Here is a 21,960-nt window from a genome sequence, read left to right on the forward strand (position 1 = left end):
CCTTTCTGATGTTCAATTTCTCAGCCCTGTTTACCCCCCCCCCCCACCCCCCCCAAAAAAAAAGGGAGCTCTAGCGAGAGTACGACCCATTCCATTTCATTTCCCACATGCGTAGTTACAACTAGTCGTTTTTTTATGACTAGAAACGGTTCAGTTGTTTGTAACTGGTAACTGGTCACCTTTATAACCACTGGTTTTATTGCTAAGGTTCAGTTGCAGATTATAATAACGCCTCCAAAATCCACGAATTGGGTATTTTATTCGCCATACTTGAAAACCAATCAACAAGACCGCGAAATACGACAACTACGAAACAAAACATGAGGCACAACCCACCCTTTGAGAAATGACTTCGTCAAGGACACGGGTTCGATTCCCGGCCGTGGCGGCCGCTTTTCTGATGGAGGCTAAAAGCGAAAACGCCCGAGTGTTCAAGATATCGACGCACGTTAAAAATCCCCACGTGGCCAAAATTAATCCGGAGCCCTCCACTACGGCGCGCCTCATCGCCTGTGTAGCGTCGGCGAGTTAAACCCCACAATCAATCAATCAAGAAATGACTATGCAAACGTTGTTTAACCGTTATGTAAAGAGTAACGTTGCCCTTCCTTGACCGCTGGAAGTAGTGGCTAAGTAGATGAAACGAACAACTGCTAACGCAGGAGTTTTTACATGGTGGCATGTCGACGCACGGTGACGTTAGTGCGACCATTTCAATTCATGGCGTCGGATCACCGTTACCTCTGCTATTCCGTATTTCATGACAGCTTTGTGCTGAACTGAAGTCAGTACACCCCCCCCCCCCTCCCATTCCGGCAACTCTGTCTGTAAAGTCAAAGATATATTACCTCCCATTGTCGAAGACCTCCAAACGCCGAAGTTTCCGTTATACACGTTTTCTTTCGAGCAATAGTCATTTACTTTGTTCTCGCAGCGCATATTTCAACCGTAAGATCAACTCCGGCGTGATTTTGTTCCTAGCCCAAGCCCCTGCCCTCGTTTTAAGATGGTAGCAATTAACAATAGTTCAATAAAATCCGCCGGTAAACTGGTATGCTTCCACCCGTATTCAACGCAGTCGCTTTCATCGATTCAAGAATGCAATATGTCGCGCACGATATAGCTTTAGGCGGTCGTCCGACCAGATATGATCGGAGAACGACCTCTTTATCGATTGCGGTATGGCCGAAACCGCACACAATAGGCTGCAGAAAACACGCGTTGGCTCTCTAGGCAATCTTTTTTCTTCTCCTCAATCCCCCAGTAGTCAGTACGCTTAATAACGGAAAGCGGCAGCAATGGAAGACATGGCAGAGGAACTGGCACACGCAAACAAATAGCGCGATGTGACAACGTTCCCGATGTGACAGCATTTCTTTACTCAACCGCCTTTATTTAACAGGAGTTTGTTAGCATAGCTATATGCTCTTTTCGAAACAACGCCCACCACTTGCCACTGGTGCACCACTGGCTGCACCTGACGTTAATAATTCGTGATTTTTCCGAGCTTGAATAGGATAACACGAGCGTGCTCTGCACTGTGCAACACAAGAGCTCAGGCTGCCAAAATCACCAGTCAATTATAACTGTACCGTGACTATATGACTGCGCCTATAGTAAACAAGAGGAAGATAAAGGGGTGCCGATTTGCGGGAAATACACTTAACAAAAAAAGCTCGTCAAAGGGTAGTAACGGCTGTGTTTACAAACTCCTTACTAGCTTACTACCCCCCCAGAACGGTACGTAGGTCCTGCCACTAAGTGTGAAACCATATATTACTAGGGTACGCCGTGCTCTTAGTAACTGCTGCTTGTTTGATACTAACATTCACTGACAGTAACAAACTTCTATGAATTATTGAACGTAATAACTACAGCACTTTTCCCACTCCAAATCGCGATTAAAAAGTTTTTTTTCAAATTCGCATGCTGACTTGTATATGCACGCATTAAAATGCATAATTCTAAAATTATCGCTAAAATATTTGATTTTTGCGACAACTCTATTAAATGACTTTCCGCTGCTGGCTATAAAAGCGAGAAGAGCAGATGTATTTCTAAGGTAACTAAGTTGTATCACTCTCCTCGTTCATTCCGTTGGTTTTCTTGCTCAATTTATTTGTTGGTTGTCTGCGTGTGATAAAAGCTTGTTGAATGTGTCTATGTCGCGGTGCACGCTCAGCCGATCCACACTGTCACGCATAGATTTTTACTAGGTTATGCATAGCCAGTTTGTAAAATCCACTAAGTACCTAGTTTATACTGGGACAAGTAACGGGCTAGTGTTCTGTTAGTAAGTGCCACGACCTTTTTTTTTTTTAAGGGTGCAATACCGCGTACACGCACCTGGGGCGGAATGCTATGTTTCGCCCGCTTAATGTCCATTTCAACGTGTCCACTTCGAGCGAGCTGTGATTGGCTGAGAGCAGACGAAGTACACGCACTTGACGCAAAACTAGGAATGCGTGGGCGTTCGTTTCCGTGCACCGGTGCAGGTTAAGGGCATCGAAAGTGCAACTACGTCACGTCTTGAAACGGTCAGTTTTGAAACGGACACAACTTCGAAATTCCGCCCCATGGAGCCAGAGGTATACTCAAACAACACACGTGATGGCGCGTTTTGTTCTACAGAAATACGCGGACAAACAACGTCTTGTCACTCTTGACTCATAAGCCATTACACACTTCAACAAACCACGCGGCAAACGACACACGGGAGCCGAAAGGTTGTTCACGGAGAGGGGAAAAAAAAAATTAAAGCTGCCGCGCATAAAGCGTAGAAAGCTTCATACACGGCAAACAGAACCCAGCCGGCGAGGCCAGTGAGTCACCATGTACAAAAGCGGGGGCGGGAGCGGTTACACACGAGGAGCGAAACTTACACCAAATAACAGTTGCTCAGATAAGATAAAACTTCTCGGACTGGGCCACGCTATCTATCATAAAGATGATGCTTGCGGAGCGGCGGAATCCATCTGTGTGCGCGCGTATGCTTACTGCAGAATTGGTTAAAAGCACGGAGCATGAATAAGACTCCGTGGTTAAAAGTAATCCATGCAGCGATAGTGGAGGCATTTATCTATAAACAAATCATACCGCGTTTTTTTTCGCCACGACGGCTGTATAACCTTTTTCAAGCGTTAGTTTAAGCGTTAGTTCACACCAGTGTTGTACGGAACGGCGTTACAAGGAACGGCGTTCCTGGAACTAGTTCCTTTTTGGAGGAACGGAGGAACGCCACCGTTCCATTAAGGGTCGGTGGAACTGTAACGGTAACTCGTTACGTTTTTTAAGGAACGGCAGGAACGGCGTTCCTGCCGTTACATCGCTAGGATTTGGCTGTTTTTGATGCCAAGGCTCGAGTACAAAAAGCCACAAAGCGCTACTGGGTCTCTCCTCCTATAAGATGGTCAATTTGCCCGCCCTTCAGCCGTACGTGCTTCCTCGAAGGTCAAAGGCAGAAGAATAACCACGCAGCAGGCCGCAGCTTGTGTTTGCTTTCATGCTGGTTGCTTGCGCGGCGTTCGACGGGTGAATAGCGTAGCCGCGAGAATGGTTTGTCTGGGGAGGCCAGAATGCGCGTCTGGCCGATAGAATTGTTCCCTGGCGGGGAAAGAATAGAGAGTTTGAGCAGTCCGTCCGTTCTGTTTGTATGCGTTGTTACTGGGTTGACCCGGACCCGGCTGGGCACATGGGCATTCGTCGCGGTAGGGGGATTAGTTCCGCGGGCCTGCCTTCGCCATGTCCGTGCCTCCGCACCCTTCGTACTCGCCCTTCCGCGCGCTCAGCAGCAGACCGGTCCCGGTAAACCCGGTAACAACGTAGCCAACGAAACGGACGGACTGCTAAACGGGATCTCGACATTTCGGTGTCGGACATTTCGGTCCAGCACGTTTCGGTGTGGACATTTCTGTGCACGGACATTTTGGTGCACGACGTCTTGGCCCAGACATTTTGAGTGAGGGGATGCCCCAGGCATTCTTTGAACATTTTAGCTTTAATATTGTAATTTCGTGACTTGATATGATTTTACGTTCGAGACTTGTGCTTGCGCCGCCGTTCGTGGAAACGAACGCTAAACCCTGGCGGAGCATTGCCACGTGAAACCCAATTTTTGTAGCAGATGGTAAAAATTAACGTTGTTAATTTGGATCCGTTCAACCTATTTTCTGTTATTTTAACATTCATGTGAACAACCCTAATACTTTAAGTGTTACCAAAGCACTTTCCTTTCACTTCACCCAACGGTGCGAGACGCTGCTGCTTTTAGTCTATTCCTCCTCTCCCCCCGCAGAAAAACTTCCGCAAAAAAAACAACAGAAAAACGAGTTCGATTAGGCGCGTGTGCATTTCGTTTTAATTAATCTCTCAATCAATATCGCCTTCGTTGCATTCGGTGTCAGTTCTACTTAAAACTAACAAACCAACCATCGCACTTACGGTGGCGTTACTTAGGGGAGGGGAAAGCTGAGCCCCGCCGGCAATCATCCCCCTAGGTAGAGAGAGAGGAGTGTCACTTGTGCTTGAAGGCGACTGTTGAAGGCGACTGTTGAAGGCGACTGTTGAAGGCGACTGTTGCCGCTCTCGTCACACTAGCCTATTCATTTTTTTTGCTCCTTATAATGGGAGGAAGCGATGTATACCTGGGGTGTCCATGATGTGCGCGACTTGATGAGTTAATTCACAAGGGGGCGACTGAACGCGAGGAAAGAGCGATTCCTGGAGTGGGGGCGCCGTCGATATGACCGCGACGCGCGGAAGGGCGTAGCCAGCAAACGATAGTGGTCATTGTGTTCTCAGCGGCTTTTTGGGTGGCTTCTTGTGTCACATTATAGAGGTTTCGTGCACCCATGATGAATGTAAAGCTTTTTCTCTGTTTTAAACGCGAAGTGGAGATTGCCCACCAGGGGGCCGCGGAGTGCAGTCGTTCTTCGTATGGGCTACTGCATATCCAGCTTGTAAGCACGGTTCTCTCTATTGTTCACCCAATCAAAGTATATCCTCATAATTATGATCAAGTGCTGAATCACCAGAGGTCAAGATTCGCCCACTCGGACCATCCAGTCATCATAAAAGGGCCTCGGACAGCCCGGTTCGCAGGTTAGGCCTAGTGACCCGGCGGCGTTCCAAACAGCGAGTTGCGTCTACCACAGCTGGCGTGGCGGCGGCTGCCCGCGTGGCGGCGGCTGCCCGCGTGACGGCAGCTGCGTCTGCCGAAGAGACGGCGCGTTCGCAACAGGTACCGTTGATGCTCCAGGCTGGTACCTCAAGGTCTTCCCCGAAAATGGACAACGAGACGCCGAAGCAAGGTGGACAGGGCAACCAGGGCTTCGCCCAGCCGCTCCCTCAAGGTACCGAGGATGAAGATGACGAGATTGCTATGCAAGAGTACGACGACCCTACGCAAGACGACAGCGACGATGGATGGCAACGAGTCGTACTTTCCAAGAAGAAGCGACCAACGCGAAATGAACGGGTAAGTCGTTCACGTGTCAACCTTCAACTGAGACCACTTGCTAAGATCCGCATTAGAGAAATTCCACGACGCGCAATAGCCAATGCTATAGGCTATACCGCTCCCTCCGCTGAACTCGCCGAAATGGCTGCAGTGACTCTCGATGATGCCGCTAACAGTGCTCACATAGCCCTGTATGACGAAAATCATGCAGCCAAACTACTTCAAATCGATCACCTCACGTTCCGTCAGAACGGGAAAGTTGAGACAATCGAAGTGGTCATTGAACCCATGCAGTCTCACAAGAATACCATTCGAGGTGTTATTCAAGTGGATCCTGCAGATAGCAATGAAACTATCTAGAACTTGGTGCGTTGCGAGCAAGCCGACATCATTCGCGTCCAAAAGATTGGCAAATCCAACAGAGCTATACTTACTTTTGACTCTACCACTCTGCCTCGGGTTGTGAAGTACTACATGGAGCTTGTACGGGTGGTGGACTACCACCCTAAACGGATTGTCTGTTTCAATTGTCACAATTTAGGTCACATGGCAAAATTTTGCCCATCACCTAGTGTTTGCAAGGAATGTGGGCGGTCTCACACTGACACAGATGAGTGTGAAGAAACAGTATTTTGTGTCGCATGTAAGGAGGTCGGCCATCTCTCGGTCAGCAAAGTCTGTCCAAGCCGCCTCCCGAAAGTGGAAGAGAGATCAGGGCAAAAAGATCACAAATCAGATGCTGCAACTGATTTCCCTTCAACCAGCTCGTTGCGTCCAGCTTCCAATGGAGTATCTTGGGCCTCAAAGGTAGTTGGTCGAAATAAGGATAACGAGCACTCTACCACTGCCGCTCTCCCATCTACTCATCCGGTCATGGTCGAAAATGCCAAACTTAAGAAAGACCTTCAGGATCTCCGAAATGAATTGCAGATTCTAAGAAACGAGATGGAATCCCTTCGCAAAAATATGCCTCGTAGGCAGTCGGCGTCTCCGCAACCACTGAAGACTTCGGAACGGCGCAGTCGATCGCGAGTTTCCCGCCAAAAGTTAAGTGCCACCCAATCCACGCCAGTCACCTCGTCGACGTACATCACTGAGCAGACGCTGGTGCAGCGGGAAGCGAAATTGAAATTTGAGAGCGCTAAAGAATGGCAGAAGGCCTTCAGTGGCATCTCTGGTTTACAAGACCAGTTCAACTTGCTAAAGGAAGAAATTCAACGAGTTTTTCAGCTGATTCAACAGTCTTCTCCGCAGGACACTCCCGAAGAAGCCAAACGAAAGAAGAAAACCCCCCGTTAAATGCCAACAGCATCCCTCGGTATTCCAAAACGGCTCATTGTGCAATGGAACTGCCGCAGTTTCGCTCAAACTGGACCCCTCCTTAAGCACCAAATTTTAAATCTACAGCCCCTTGCTCTACTTCTACAGGAAACTAGAGGTCCTTGTAAAATACCCAATTATGCCTCTTTCACTGATCCCAAAATTACTCACTTTTCCAAAGACCCTTCTAAAGGTCCTACTGCCTATGGACAAGCAGCAGTCCTTGTACACAAGTCTTGCCGAGCAGTTCAACACCACTGGGATGGTGCGAGCAACAATAACCGTGAGGTAGTTGTCGTTCGCATCACTCCTCCTGGAGGAAAACCTCTCTTAATTATTTCTGTCTACTATCGTCCCCAATGCAGTTCTCGTAACCGTGGCACTTACGATTGGTTGCCACATATCCTGTCCCTTAACTTCTCCGGACCAATAATCATAGGCGGGGACTTCAACGCTAAGAGTACCCTTTGAGGTTACTTAACTTCGGATGTACGCGGTAAAAACTTGGAACAGGCCATTGAGTTCAGCCACTTGCAGCTGCGTAATGAACCTTTCACACCTACACGCGTCGGCCTACATTCTTCACAAAAGGACACCACGCCCGATCTTACCTTCACTACTCCGGGTATAGTTAAAACATGGCAAACTGCCACCTGTACCTGGGGAAGTGACCACTATCCTATTTTTCTGCATCTCAATACTAAGAAACTTCGGCCCAAGCTCAAATATTCAGTAGTGAACTGGACCGCCTTTCGGAATTCATTCAATATGGACTCCATTTCCACCATTCCCGACCTTGTCTCTTCTATCACTACAGCGAGGCGGGAAGCCACTGAATCGGTGGACAGCACTGTCGATGTAGCGCACCCGGACCACCACATGTATCAGCTACTGCGTACTGCGGAGCGACTTACTCACCGGTATCGTACTCAAGGCAAGCGGCACAGCGACCTTATGAAACTGAAGAAACACTATAAGGTCATTCAAGAATATCAAAAGATTTTACAGACTGAGAAATGGCATCATCTCTGCAACCGCCTAGGTCAAGAAAGAGGCCTGTCACATCTTTGGGCCATTTTTCGAAGCCTAAGCGGTAAGGCAAAAGCAAAGCTTCCCATTGTTGAAGAGTTGTGCCTTCAGTATGACTACCCCGACGTTGAGGAGGTCATTATCACTACCCTTTTTCCTCACGCGACTACGGATCGGACCTCACTTCAACCCCTCCCTATAATCGACATTCAAGAACCCCTTGAAGATCTGGACCTTCCTTTTACCATTGGAGAACTTCAGATTGCACTGAGTCAAGGCAAACCAAAATCAGCCCCCGGTCACGACTTGGTCACGTGGCAAGATCTTCGAAATCTGCCGCATACTGGACAACAAATTCTTCTTGACATCGTGAACAATTCATGGGATACAGGCCAAGTTTCGGAACACCTCAAGACAAGTATCATTCACCCCATTCCAAAGCCCGGAAAAGATGCTCGTAGGCCCGAAAATCTCCGTCCTATTGCCCTAACACCGACCATATGCAAATTAATTGAAAGATTGCTACATAATCGAATGCAACACCATCTTGAAAGAAATGGCTGGTTTCACCCATCACAAACGGGTTTTCGACCTAATCTCGGGACCCATGATTATCTATGGTTACTGAGAAGAGTCATTAATCGCACTTCCCGAAGGCACTTACCAGATTTTGTACTTGCTCTAGACATGCATAAAGCTTTTGATAGCGTGAACCAAGAAGGAATCCTGAAGGAGCTTGCCCTAGCATTCCCAAGTCGCAAGGCTCAAGCTTGGATACGAAATTTTCTACAACATAGACCCATACGACTTAGTTGCCCAGGGCATGATCCAACTACATATTACCTTGATCGGGGGGTCCCTCAGGGGTCCATCCTCGGGCCTATTCTCTTCAACCTTGCCATGAACAGAGTTGCCCGGCAGCTAGAAATCGACTCATCTGCTCGGTTTGCCATGTACGCTGACGACATTGTTGTCTGGACAGAAGCGCAGGACTATCAAACCAAAGAAGAAATGCAAATTGAATTACAAGCTGCAGTTTTTAGCTTGATTGATACGTTATCTAGTTTTAATTTGGACATTTCTCCTCAGAAAACCGAACTTATCAGCATCGATGGCAGACGAGACACGAATCTGTCTCAGACCATCACTCTCTGCATCAAAGATACTGATATCACGTCTAAAAATGGCACTATACGTCTCCTTGGCTTGAGACTTGGAAGCTGTAACAGCCCCCGCAGTTGGATTCGGCATCTCCGCACAACTTGGCCTGCCACGATGCACCTCGTCAGTCGAATATCCAACAAATACGGCGGTGCTCAACAAGCCTCATGCCAAGTGCTAGCAAGAGCAGTGGCCCATGGCCGCATTACTTATGGGTTCCCTATTTACAACCTCAGTCCTCGACATCTGCAGGACCTAGAAATCCTCAACAGATCCTTGATCCGCACTATTGCAGGTCTCCCACGCCACACTCGGATTGACCTTCTTGAACAGGCCATACCTCTGCCTCCGCTTCAAACATTATATGACGAAACGGTCTCACGTTTTCAGAAACATCTAGAATGCTCTCCGCAAGGGAGAGCAGTTGCGAAATGGGACGGGCTAAATAGCGTCTTCGATCCAGAGCCCTTCTCCGGAGCTATTCCTCCATGGGAACGTCCTCCTCTAGGAGTAATGAGACAACGCCCCCGTCTACGTGTAAATCGTAACGGCAGGGAACTTCTGGTTAAAAAGATATGCCAAGACAAGGCAGAAGACGAATTAGACATCTACACTGACGCAGCCGTCTATGAAAGCGCAGCGGCAATCGCCTGGAGATGCGCCGATGTGCCTCTGCTTAGCGGATCACGACAAATTACCAATGTCTACGGTCTTGTTGAAGAAGCTGAACTCTTCGGCATCCTCGGAGCTTTACAACACCTACAAAATCATGTTTCTAATCTGCCGTCTCGAAAATATCGCATTATCACCGACTCACATGTTGCACTTCGGGAACTAAACCATCCCTTTTCATTAAATTCAACGGCCACTACAATACTTCGAACTATTCAAGAGTTACGCTGCGAAAATGTTCAAATCCGCATGGTCTGGACCCCGGCTCACACCTTAGGGATCACAGGTAACCATATGGCACACAATGCTGCCCGGGAGTGTATCTTCAACCCTCCCATGGCTACCTCTTCGGTCCCACCACATAACGAGCCTGCTCCTCCACAACCGGATGCATCCCTTCCTATTTGGCCCCAGCAATACCGACAGTACAAAGTGATGAGTAGGAAACGGCTGTTTGATGCATCGCCACCAGGATTCATTTCTACTCTCAATTGCCCGAATAGGCAAGGAGAAATCTTTGCTAATAAGGTCTACGCGAACTCTGCGTATACTCCGGATATCATCCGTAAATGGACTCACCCACATAGGGACTCTCCCTCAAAATGTCCATTTTGTGAATCACACACTGACTCTAACCTTTTTCACTTAATATGGATATGCCCTCACTTTGTTCGGGGTCGAGAACAACTCCTCGCCTCCCATGCCCTCCCAAAGGATGTGCAAGAACACTTACTAAGAGTTCGGAGTGACACCACCCTACTTGAAGGAATTGTGCGGTTTTCACTACACAGTGGTCTCTATAAGGTTGTCTGATACGTGAACGACGATCCCTTCTTCTATGTGCCCTTTGGAAGAACTTTTGTCCAGTTTGTGCACATTCACAGTAGTGCCCTTCAGTGTGTTTTTTTTTTTTTCTCTTACAAACTCAATAGTCTACGTGAACGCCGGTCCCTTCTTCGGTGCACCGTCTGGAAGATCAGCAACTTGTTACCCAGTTTCTGCAGATTCACAGCACTGCCCTTCAATGTGTTTTTTTTATACTCAAGAGCGCTACACAAGAACTGAATACTATCACCTTTCGATAATATGTAAGCCCTAACCCCACCCCCACCCCTTATTCCCTTTTCCCCGCCAGGGCTTCTTGCCTCTTTCTCATTAAAGCCTATCAATCAATCAATCAAACGCGAAGTGTGCTACGTAATTGTTATGAATGTATCACCCAATTCCTGCAAAAGCCTCCACTAAGAGGCTAGCAGTATGTTCTAAATAAAAAATAAAAAATCACTGCGGTGACGCTTCGGAGACCGTGAACTCCACCACGCCAGTAGGATTTTCAGGGGAAACCGAAAATAATATGGCTGAAAAAGAAATCTGGTCGAGATTCGAGAGTACGGGCGGAAGGTGGGAGGGGGGGGGGGGGGGGGGCGCTCGAGCAAAGAATTAAAATGTGGTAAATGTAGGCTCGTAAACATTAAACGAAGGTTGGTTGTCCCGAACACAATGGCTGGATTTTGTATGCACAACCGGTACGCGCTTAATCAGCATTTAGGACATTAGAACCTGCGGCTGTTTTCCAAAAGGTCCGTTCTTCCTCCCCGACAATATCCTAGACCAGTGTTCGCGAATTCATTTTAGCAAGACAGCCCAGCCTACGTAATACTCTTCATAAGGTTTTCTTCATTCTGATGGGCTAGCTAATGTTTGCTACTTTTTGGATATTGAGAGCGTGCATGTAATTTATGTAATTTGAGGGTGTGTAATTTAAAAAAAATACAAGAGGCGGTAGACCATCGTAAACACGGGTAATTGTCTTAGCTAAAAAAGAGCGATTATAAATTAACAACCTTTCATAAATGAAAAAAAAAAAACGTGTGCTAAAGAATTCAATCGGCTGAATAACAGGTGCCCCAGGAAGAGGTATTAAACAAAAATATATAAATGTAGAATTTCTAAAAATACCTGGCAAAGATCGAAAATGGCATCAATCAGAAAAATAAATTCACTGCTCCAGATTGTTCTCCATAACCCACGTTGAGCGGAAATAAAAATATAACGGCTGTCGCAAACAGGCAAGCGCCGGATAATTTGGTCGCCGAAATTTGGACACCGAAATTTCCGCACCGAAATATCCTGCACTGAAATATCCCCGAGCCGTCTGGGGTTTGTCCGGTGCTCCCTGAAAAAATTCGCCTAGGAGCGTTTCTTTTGACTATCTTTATCTCCAGATAATCTGCTGCCGGTGATGTTAATATTATTAAAATACACGTGGTTCGATGTGAGTTTTAAATGTCTCACTGAATTTCAACCCAGGATTATCCGGCACTATATTTTAATTTAAAAACCTAATTGTAACGTTAATGTAACGACACGTTCCATTTTTCGAAGTGGAACTGGAACGCGTTCCTTTCCCAATAAAGGAACTTGTAACAGGAACTCGTTTCAAAATTGGCAAGGAACGAGGAACGAGCTTTCGTTCCTATTTTGGAGGAACGTGTACAACACTGGTTCACACAGACATTTCACAAAACATTCGGAATTATCACTTGCTCTACAACCCATCCACGCTCCTATGCGAAAAGTGTGGTCACAGAAAAGGACTGTGCCGCACGTTTTTCAACGTGTATCTTCAAGCCAAACCACACTACGCTTGAGTATGAGGTCGCCTCATATAAACGACCGTTAGTTTTACCTCACTGATTATCACTAGTGATTACCAATAGTCGATATCAAACTAGATCCGCTCTGCCGCACTGCCTTGGCGGAAAGGGGGGGGGGGGGGGGGTAAAGCGAGTAGGAATGTGAGTTTGCTAACACAAACTCTAGAAAGTTTGTCAGCCACGCTGAGCACAGCCCTCCTATAAGGTCGCCTGGCCGCTGGTACCGTCGTACCTTCTCGATGAGCGTATCCTGTCAAAAAACCCCGAACTCATCCCCAACTTAAAACATCGAAAACTAATTAGCGCTCGACGACTTCAGAAAGAAAGAAAGCCCGCAAACATAAATAAAACTTGATAAACAGCCGGAAAATAAACTTAGAAAACAAAGGCAAAAACAAAGCAACGTCAAAACAAAGCCCTTAACACGTGGTGGGCACGCGCTCTCCGTGATTGTACGGCTGATTTCTCTTTGATTTTATTTTTCAGCGACTCCCAAATGGCTGATCTTGGTGGTGGGAGCGGACGGCCGTGCCGCGCTTAAAACCATGATCGACTGTCTTTATGGGCAGCTAACTCCCTCCCTCCCCACATTCTCCAGGTGTCTGCATGAGCCAATAGCTTCGAGCGCAGGATCTGAAGGCTAGGGGATATTGATTTCTCGGTAAATATTAATATCTCAATAATACCAGAAATAACTGGCACGGTATGTGCTGAGATGAAATGGCAAGTGAGGGGAGGGATTGGGGGGGGGGGGGGGGGAGAGGGGGGGGGGGTGGGCTCGTACTTTTTTTTAACATGTAGAGGGTTTCAGTACCTGACTATAGGGAGTAATTTTAGCAAAAATACACCTGCTAACCCTATATGGTTCTTTTTTATATAAGCCATTAGCGAGCTTTTTTTCCAAGCGAGCAAGCTCCGCAAATGGGCCTGTACTCACATCCGGCTCGTGAGTCACCATGCGAAAGCAGGCTCATGACAGCAGTGACGGTGCTTGGGGACAAAGACACGCCTCAGCCGTTTCAGTTGTGGAAAAACGGACGCAGGTATCAGCGATAAAACGTGCAAGCACAACTAGCGCTGCGTGCCGCTATTTCAGAGAGAAGCTGTAGTAAACTATTTCAAGTGAACTCGAGGAAAAACAAATTGCACCCAAAGAGCAAGAAAAAATGCGCCGCCTTATACACGCCATCTATTTAGCTGCATAAGCTCACTTAAAGTGTACTCACGAGTGCCCTCATGAGGGTGAAAGACAGTCCAGCCTTCGGCCAGAGGGAGCATGAGTACGCATAACTGAGGTGGGCGTATTACAGTGAGTATCGCAGTGAATGAACGCCAGCGTGTAAACTTGTGTGAGCGGGGAGTGCACAATTCCTTTTTTTTTACAATGAAATTTTATAACAGTACCTTTGTGCCAATTTTATTTTTTACGGCCGAACTTCGCTAGTATTTGTTTAAAGATATAGCCATATTCTGAATATACTTCCATTGTATTCTTTTGTTTGTTTATATATAGACTGTGGAGTTGGTAACAGTCGCTTACACAAATCCTAGTATGTCCTTTTGCGCACGTGCTCGCCCTGACTATGACATTTGCCAAAGCTGACATGCGTAGTGTACAGGGTGTCCCAACTATCATGCACAAAGATTTTAAAAATGAGCAATGGCGTCAGCCGGAGAGAACCTAGTGGGTACTGTTTCAGGTTCAGTGGAGCAGCGGCCAGTAATTTTTGGTTAATGAGATTTAAGTACGTAATTTTAATTAATTAGGCAGTGTATATTATCACGGCAACCGTGAGAATTACCGTCAGCAATTTCTCACGGCAATATCGCCTCTGATTGGCTAAGAACGCCACCCGGAGATTCTCTCGGCCAAATACTAGTCAGTCTGAAAGGGCGTTTTAAACGAGAAAGCGCAGGTTCGAGTCCGGCAGGGGTGGGAAGTGTTTCTTTTTTTTTTCGCTTTCTTGATTTTTGAAGTTTTCTCTCATCGTGATCTTGTTGATGCTTTCTTTTGTTCTGGTTATTACTGTATCAAGCGATCGACGATTACAGAATGGGTTGGATTAGGTTTAATATAGGTTGTGTTCTGTGTCGTTGGTCTGGTAGGGTAGGTTCATTGCAGTTAGGCTGGATTTGGGTAGGTTACGATACGTTTGGTAGAGTAGAATACTTTGGGTAGAGCAGGTTAGGTTACGTTGGGAGGTAATATTATTCATCGAATTTTAGGCCAGCCAGCTTTTATAAGAACTGCCGTGAGACTAGACGCAGCAACTTACTTATCTCACTCGGGAAGTACTGTCTTAATCATTAAAGTGTCAATAAAGCACTTGTAGGCACGCACGAAGGCCATCTAACTGCGGTATTTTCAGATTGTTTGATTGTAGGGTTTAACGAGCCGACACAACGCAGGCGATGAGGCGCGCCGTTGTGGACGGCTCCCGATTAATTTTTATCACCTGGGGATCTTTAACGTGCGCCGAAATCCCGTACACACGGGCGTTTTTGCTTTTCGCCTCCATCAGAAAAGCGGCCGCCGCGGCCGGGAATCGTACCCGCGACCTCGTGCTCAGCTGCGGTATTTTCAGCGACGTACCAATTGCGTACTCATTTATTCTGACTGATGAAGAAACCGCGCGAAATATGAAGAATACCACGTGACGGCGCTTCTGCCTGCACTATAAACCAGCTCCCTCGAACAGGCTCCCTCCGAGTTAGCCAGAATGAAATAGAGAAAAGAAAACGAAGAAATCGCGACCGAGTTTCTGCCTTATCTGCAACACGCGCTCCGCGAAACTTGCTGTTGATGCCCCTTCCATGCCATTATCAAAGTGATGCGCTGTCTCTCCGGGCGTCTGACACGTACGCAAAGCAATTGCTTTCGATCAGCTTATTCGAGGGCGCTGCTTTATGATGCTGGTGGGAGCGCCGTCACGAGGTAATTTTCATATTTCGCGGGGTTTATTCGTCAGTCGGAATAAATGAGTACGCAATTAGTACGTCGCTGAAAATACCGCAGTTAGATGCTCCTCGTGGGTGCCTAGAGTGCCTCATTGACACTGTAATGAATGGGACGGTATTTCTCGAGTTAAATAAATCATTGCAATTAATTACTCAAATATAATTAACGAAAAATTACTAACCGCTACTCTACTGTACTGGAAATGTTATGCATAGGTTTTCTTTTTTTAACGTTGGTGCATGCCAGTTGGAACACCCTGTATATCGGGTCCTGGAGTATTTCATCACCACGACCATAACAATTCCCAAGCTGACATGTCTACTATATATCGGGGCCGTGGGTATTTCAAGCTGGTCTGAGCGGTTTTTCTTCTTCACGCATCTGCCCATGTACGCTGTGAGTGAATACACTGAAATTGAAACACTAGTGCACGAGTGAGAGTCAGTGCGTGGGGATGTGAGTTTTTGAGCAGACGTGTGTAGATAAAAATGTTTGATTGATTATGAGGTTTAGTGCGCCGACGCTACACGGGCGATGAGGAGCGACGTAGTGAAGGGCTCCGGACTAAGTTTAACCACCTGGGGATCTTTAACGTGCGCCGAAATGTCGAACACACGCGGCCGTTTTTGCTTAGATAAGAAGGTGCTATAGCGGACAGGGTGGGTATGGAAGGATAAGTAGACGGGGTTTCGGGTGTCATGAGACCGTTGACGTGGGAGTGCGACGGACCTGAGAACGGAACTACGACTCTTGCGACATCACCCGAGACAGTATGCGACTTCCGATTTTCCAGAGAAGCTGTTGCCGCCATCCGAAACCACGACGTTCGGCATTGAGAACGCAACCCCAGCCGGTCAGGGGCTTAACATCCATTAGACAGTATTCTAGGTTTTTTGCAAAATGCAAACAGGATGCTTTGCCCAAAATTTGCCTCTGCAGCTGCGTAACAAAGCAGATTTCACGCCACGTGGTATGAATGAGTAACGAATGGTGCTTGAGACAGAATGTGATGTTTCTTTTTCTGTTTTTTTTTGTGTGTGTGTGTATGCGGCTTGTATTGTTTACTCCGCTACTTAGGTACACCACCCACAGAAAGGAGGCGTATCGAAATCTTTGTCGAATATTCGCCTACGCAGTTTCGAAACAAGCTACCGAGTAAAGCTCACTTTATAGATCGGCGATTTAGAGCTCCACGTGTTCCACGACAGGCGCCGTGTCTCCGCGTTGACTCCGAGGCCCATGACGACGGCCGGACCTTGGTTGGCGTGACGACGACGACGACGCGCTGCTGGCGACGAACCGGCGAAATCCGAACGGGCGGCGGCTTGCTTTCACAAAACCCAGCCGGCGTGTCAATCGTCTCACGTGGGGTCTGGACCGTCGAGCACGACACCGGCGCAGGTGGACGCCAGCGTTTCGACGACACTTCGCCCGCACCACCCACCACTCACGATACACGCGACGAGGCGTTCAAAGCGGTTCGCACAAGCGGCCGGCGAAGGAGGCCGTCGCCGACGTTGGTCACCGCGCGCGCCTGAATAGAAGCGACGTCGAGGCGGGGACGCACACGTGCGACGCACCTGCGCCCGGTATACACGGTAACACACAACAACACTCAGGTGTCCAGCACGGGCCGGGTCGAAGAAACTCGGCGGCGAATCGAAGCGACTGCCGCGAGAGGCCCGACCTTGGAGACGAACCAGGAAGCCGCAGCGAACGCGCGAAGCGGAGCCGGCGCTTAGTCTCTGCCGGGCGTGGCTTTTAAAAATAGACGACGGGGGACAGCACGCGAGAAGCAGCCGGCGGTGCGCTCGAGTCCGCGGGGCTGGAGAACACGGGCCGTTCCTACACACACAACACGCTCACAGCGTTGTTCCCGAGTTCGCGCGCGCAGTGCCGGCCAAAAGATCCAGTGTCACGAAAGAATGCGCGCGGCGAAGCCGGGGTTGTTTCGCGAGCGGCCAGGTGGGTTTCCTTAGAGCGGCGGCGGCGGCGGTCGACAGTGTGTCAGGGCCGACTCACGCAACATATGCGCGCATGCGGCGGCGTCGATCCGTGCGCGCGCGCGCAAACCAGCGCTACAGGCGAGCACTCAACAAGTGGTGTGCTTCCCGCGTCGTCTGTCGCTCGACGTTCGACGGTTCGACGACGCCAGTCGAATTGCGACGCCGCAGCCACCACCACCGGTCGCGCCGCAGACCGCACGCAGCAGGACGCCGCCGGCGATGCTGGCGACGCCACATGGATGTTTTCGTCCCCCCCCCCACCATCCCACGCCGCGGCGTTTTCTCGGAATCACCCTCTCCGAATCCCTCCTCCTCCTCCTCCTTGATCCAGCCTCTCTCTTCTCCTCATCCCTGCCTTGAGTCACGTGGCCCGGCGCGTTATCCAGCACTTGACCGATATCCGCGGGAGACCAGCTGCCCCCCCGTTGCGCGAGAAAGAGAGACCACGGGCGCGCCCAAGGCGACCACAACACTCACGGTCGCCTTCAAGCAAGGGCGAAGGGAATGTCTTCGCGAGCCGTCTTCAGGCTCCGCGGTATCGCTACGGTCTTATTTTTGTCTGTAGAATGTGGTTAATACATCCAATACAGTCTCGCGCCCTTAAAATCACAAAACAATGCCGCACGGAGGAACACGAAACTGACAATGTCTCAGAAACGGAGAACCATGCATTTGGACGAAAGAGCATTAAACGAAATAGCTTTCTGTGATGTTATGTAACTAAGATGTGGTAATGTTTACAACGCCTTCTTTCAACAAGAAACGATAGCAACATGCATACAGCGCCGTACTGCTGCGAGAGAAGTATAAAGGAGCGCAAAGAAGGCCATGTTCGCGCTCTTCAGCGCTCCGATTGCCGTCTAAAGGCTGCCAATAATAGTATAAACATATCTAAACATCTAAAAATACATATAACTAAATGTATAATTATATAAAAATATAAAAACCACTAATAAAAAAACTGCTATTGTGATGCGTGCGACACCCGCCGGCAAGAACAAAAAAGGTAACAGGAACGGCAACACTAACATGAATTGAATGACTGCACTGCTGAATGAAAGAATGACGAATGAATTCAAAGAATACATGAATTGAGCAGCGAATGAATGAACTGAATGAATTTATGAACGACTTGAATGAATTAAATAGAAGGAATGAATAGCACAAACTAATAGTAAAGAAAAGTAAACGACCCGAAATAGTAAAAGAATTTTTTAAAAAATTAAATGAAATCGAATGATATGAAACGAAACGAATGAAATGAAAGACATGCACAACCGATTTATTCCGTTGTACTCTGTTATATTGTCTTTGCGGGCTCGATCTCACCAAAAACAGAATGTGTTTACATTCTACGAAGAAGTGTTGTCGAGGGGAACGATCGGGAAAGAAAAAAAAAAAGAAAACAACCTGTTCCGCGACGCTCTGTGTCGGCATGTAGAAGTAAAGCCCGCAAAAAAAAAAAAAAAGGAAAAATCAAACACTTAACGAAGAAACAACAGAATCAATTCGCGCTTTGACTCGCTGCTAAAGAACGTAACTCGGGCAGTAGGGGCTTGCGTGTTCCGACGGTAATAAAACGACAAATTTATTTTGCATTCCAGGTTAAGTTTCTACTCTTTGGTGTGGTCGACGACGACGCAAATTTAAATCATGCTTTGGATGTATAAAAAAGATCTCTGTGGGCGGTTGAAAACGTTGTGCATCGATAAAGTTGTATGCCTTACTTTACGAAGTACTATAGAACGTTAAAAATGAGCAAATTGCGGGATTATAAGTTGGAATTAGAAATTTGTCTCCAATACAAAACAGACATCGATTTATTAAGAATGAATAATATCACACACACAAAAAAATCTCAATGAATTAAGAAACGAACTGATAGTGAAAACTCGGGTTAGAACAACTTACGGTGATCAACCATTATATTAATAAAATACCGGGACTCTTGAATCAATGGCCTACATTGTTTGGTCTGCATCAAAATGCTACTTCGCTGCATAGGTCTAAAACCAAAACAAGAAAAAATTATTCCGATTAAGCAACACAGTTGGCAAACTGAACAGTTTATTTTCTCTCTCTCTCTCTCTCTCTGAATACATTACATTGGGCGATTATTTAGCTTACTTCTCTTGTAAACGCAATATGTTGCATTATTTCTCATGCAATCGCAGGAAAATATTGTGCCTTTTATTTTGCAAGTCGTTATCTAAATGTTCTTGAAAACGTTTTTTCTTGTATACAATTTCCTAACTCATACGACTATTGTTTCATAAGTTTAAAAGTTCTCTTCCCAAAAATAGCTCTGTTATCTGAGAATTAAGTTTTGTTCTGCCAGTTACATTTGTTTGATGTGCTATTATGCGTTACGGGCCGTCGCAAAGCTTCGTACGGTCAGGCATTTAATTGCCTTTAGCATTGTTACCTGATAAAGCAAACTTGTAAAAAATTGTCTCGAACAAAATGCAAACTTCCGGCCAAGCGACACGACAACCGTTACATGGAAAGAAGTGCACGAGCATGCTGTCATAGCTATCAAATTTACAAAAAAGACCAAACACTTTTTTTTTTGCTGACGGAGAGCGCACGCAGGGCAAAATAAACAACTTTTTTTTTTGGCTGGAAAGTAAATGTGTCCTTCACTCCCAGATTCACAAAATTACTGATTTTACGACAGCCTCTGTATACTGTCCCCGTTAGGCTATAAGTGCATTCCAATTCGACTTTAATGCATCCTCCAAAGCCCGAAGCCTAAGGAAAAAAAAAACAATCCCGGGCCATCTCCACTAACGCGAACCCTGGGGAGGGGGATGCATGCAGTGGCATAAGTGGATTCTTGGCGCCTTGGCGTTTTTGCCAACGGAGATGCAACCGTTGGGGAGTAAAGGTGCTGTAAAAGCCGCGTGTCTTTGAAGCACGAAGCTCTCTAGCGAGAGGCGTAAACAAGTGTCCCGGTGTTTCTTCAGCACGCGTTGCACTGCAGCGCGAGGTGTAAACGAGTTTCCCGATGTTCTAGTACCGTGACTACCTCAGACGACGAGTACGACGACGACAGGAGACGCCAACAGCCCTAGCCCCTAAGGGGCTTCGCCCCTAATACAAAGTGGCTGGTGCACTACTACTCTGAGCCGCGGTCACACACCCCCTGTATACGTCTACGCTCGAGCACGTGGTCGATCATGAAGAAATGCGGGCAACGGCTCCTCGTCTTCCCCTCCTTCTCTCCTACGCATAAAAAAATCGATACTTCTTCTCCACGTGGAGCAAGCGTATTCGAAAGGGAGGAAGGCCGTTGAACCTTTGTTGTGTGTGTGTACATCCCACAACTCGCGCGCTGTCGGATGACTAAGGCGACCCCGTGACACAGCGCCGCGATCGACCACCGGATTCAAGGCTCTCCGTTACCCCGGTTACGGGAAGCGACGACCTCTCCCGCACGCCATGGAGCCGCTATGGGAAACAATACATTTGTAGAAACGGCCCCAAAAAAACTGGGAAACGAAAGGCCAATTGTGCGCGTTGGCTCGCTGCCATGCGAGTTCAAGGCAGTGCATCTGCAGTGCCATTTGCGCTGACAGATATCTAATGACGGAAAAGCAGAGGGAGGAGGGGCAGCCGCCCCCCTTCCCCCTTCCCTTCGAAACTAACACTGCCGAGCTAACGGAGCGTGTCATCCTCCCATTTGGCCATGCTCCAAAGCCTGCCGCCCTTCATGACAACTGACCTCGAGAGGTCAGTTTAGATTCGCTACTGGCGATATGCACTGCACACGCCGCTGAAGGCACAATCATGTGAGCTACGCTAATTTCAAGCGCGCACATTTAAATTTCTTTGAAAGAGAAGTTAGATCGGCTCAGAGCTGTATAAACGAGGATGGTATAAGTGACGCTTAGGGATAGGAGACGAGAACGTAAGTTAGGGAAACATCCATGCAGAAGATAGGGCTCAAATATGGAAGCGGAGTTGGGCCGGGCGTGTCAATACGGATGGACTGACTACATGTTGGCCACTCGAGAAAACGCAGCCTGGGGGACGCAGTGAGAAGTAGGTAGACAGAAAAATTGGCGGAGAGCAGTACGCGTGCGCTAATTAGGGAGCAAATAATGGATGCGGAAGACGCAGGATACGAGCGCATTTGGAAGTCTATTGGAGAGACCTCTGTCTTGCAGTACACAGCAACTGGATGCTGCTACTGATGAAGACAATGAATTTTAGCATGCTTATTCGCTAAGATGCGTTCGCCCAGAGTAGCAAGGAATTCTTTTAAAGCGAATCATCGGACAGACTGCACCAGAGTGATTCGTTTGGTTTAAACCCAGCGCGCAGACATGGGGACAATCCTTAACATGAACTGCTTGGCACGCACACTCAAGCTTACAGGGACTGTTCTAGAACCCAAACTAAGCTTACACCCCAGCGAAGCTAGATTCGTATGGAGAAGCGTAACGGCAGGAACAGCGAGTCGGCGAGGGGCCCCTGACCCTTGTCCACCTGGCGGGGCCCCCGGCCGTCATGACTCGTTGGGACATTGCCGGGGGTGAAGGAGTCTGGCGGCATGTCCTGCCACAGGCGGTTGCGAGTTGAGCTTCCACCGTGGCTGTGGAAGGCACCATGTGCATTCGTGTGCCTTGGTGGCGCCGGGCACCTACCGGCAAAATAGGTACAAGCGACTTCCCGGCCTGGCGTTCGGCCCTTGTG

The 21,960-nt window shown here is 47.8% G+C and overlaps 1 protein-coding gene across 1 annotated transcript in view; it reads right to left on the bottom strand.

The window, feature by feature from the left end:
- LOC144149307 (calpain-A-like) overlaps window positions 1-17,448 on the bottom strand; it is a 114,522-nt gene extending 97,074 nt beyond the window's left edge. Inside the window, exon 1 of the mRNA XM_077680876.1 lies at window positions 16,423-17,448. Within this exon, the coding sequence (XP_077537002.1) occupies window positions 16,423-16,497 (75 nt within the window). The 5' untranslated portion in view covers window positions 16,498-17,448. The remainder of the gene's footprint in view (window positions 1-16,422) is intronic.
- Window positions 17,449-21,960: the final 4,512 nt, after the last annotated feature.

The sequence above is a fragment of the Haemaphysalis longicornis genome, unplaced genomic scaffold (assembly GCF_048455015.1).
Source record: "Haemaphysalis longicornis isolate Haplotype H1 unplaced genomic scaffold, Haemaphysalis longicornis Haplotype H1 scaffold_8, whole genome shotgun sequence".
Classification (NCBI taxonomy): domain Eukaryota; kingdom Metazoa; phylum Arthropoda; class Arachnida; order Ixodida; family Ixodidae; genus Haemaphysalis; species Haemaphysalis longicornis.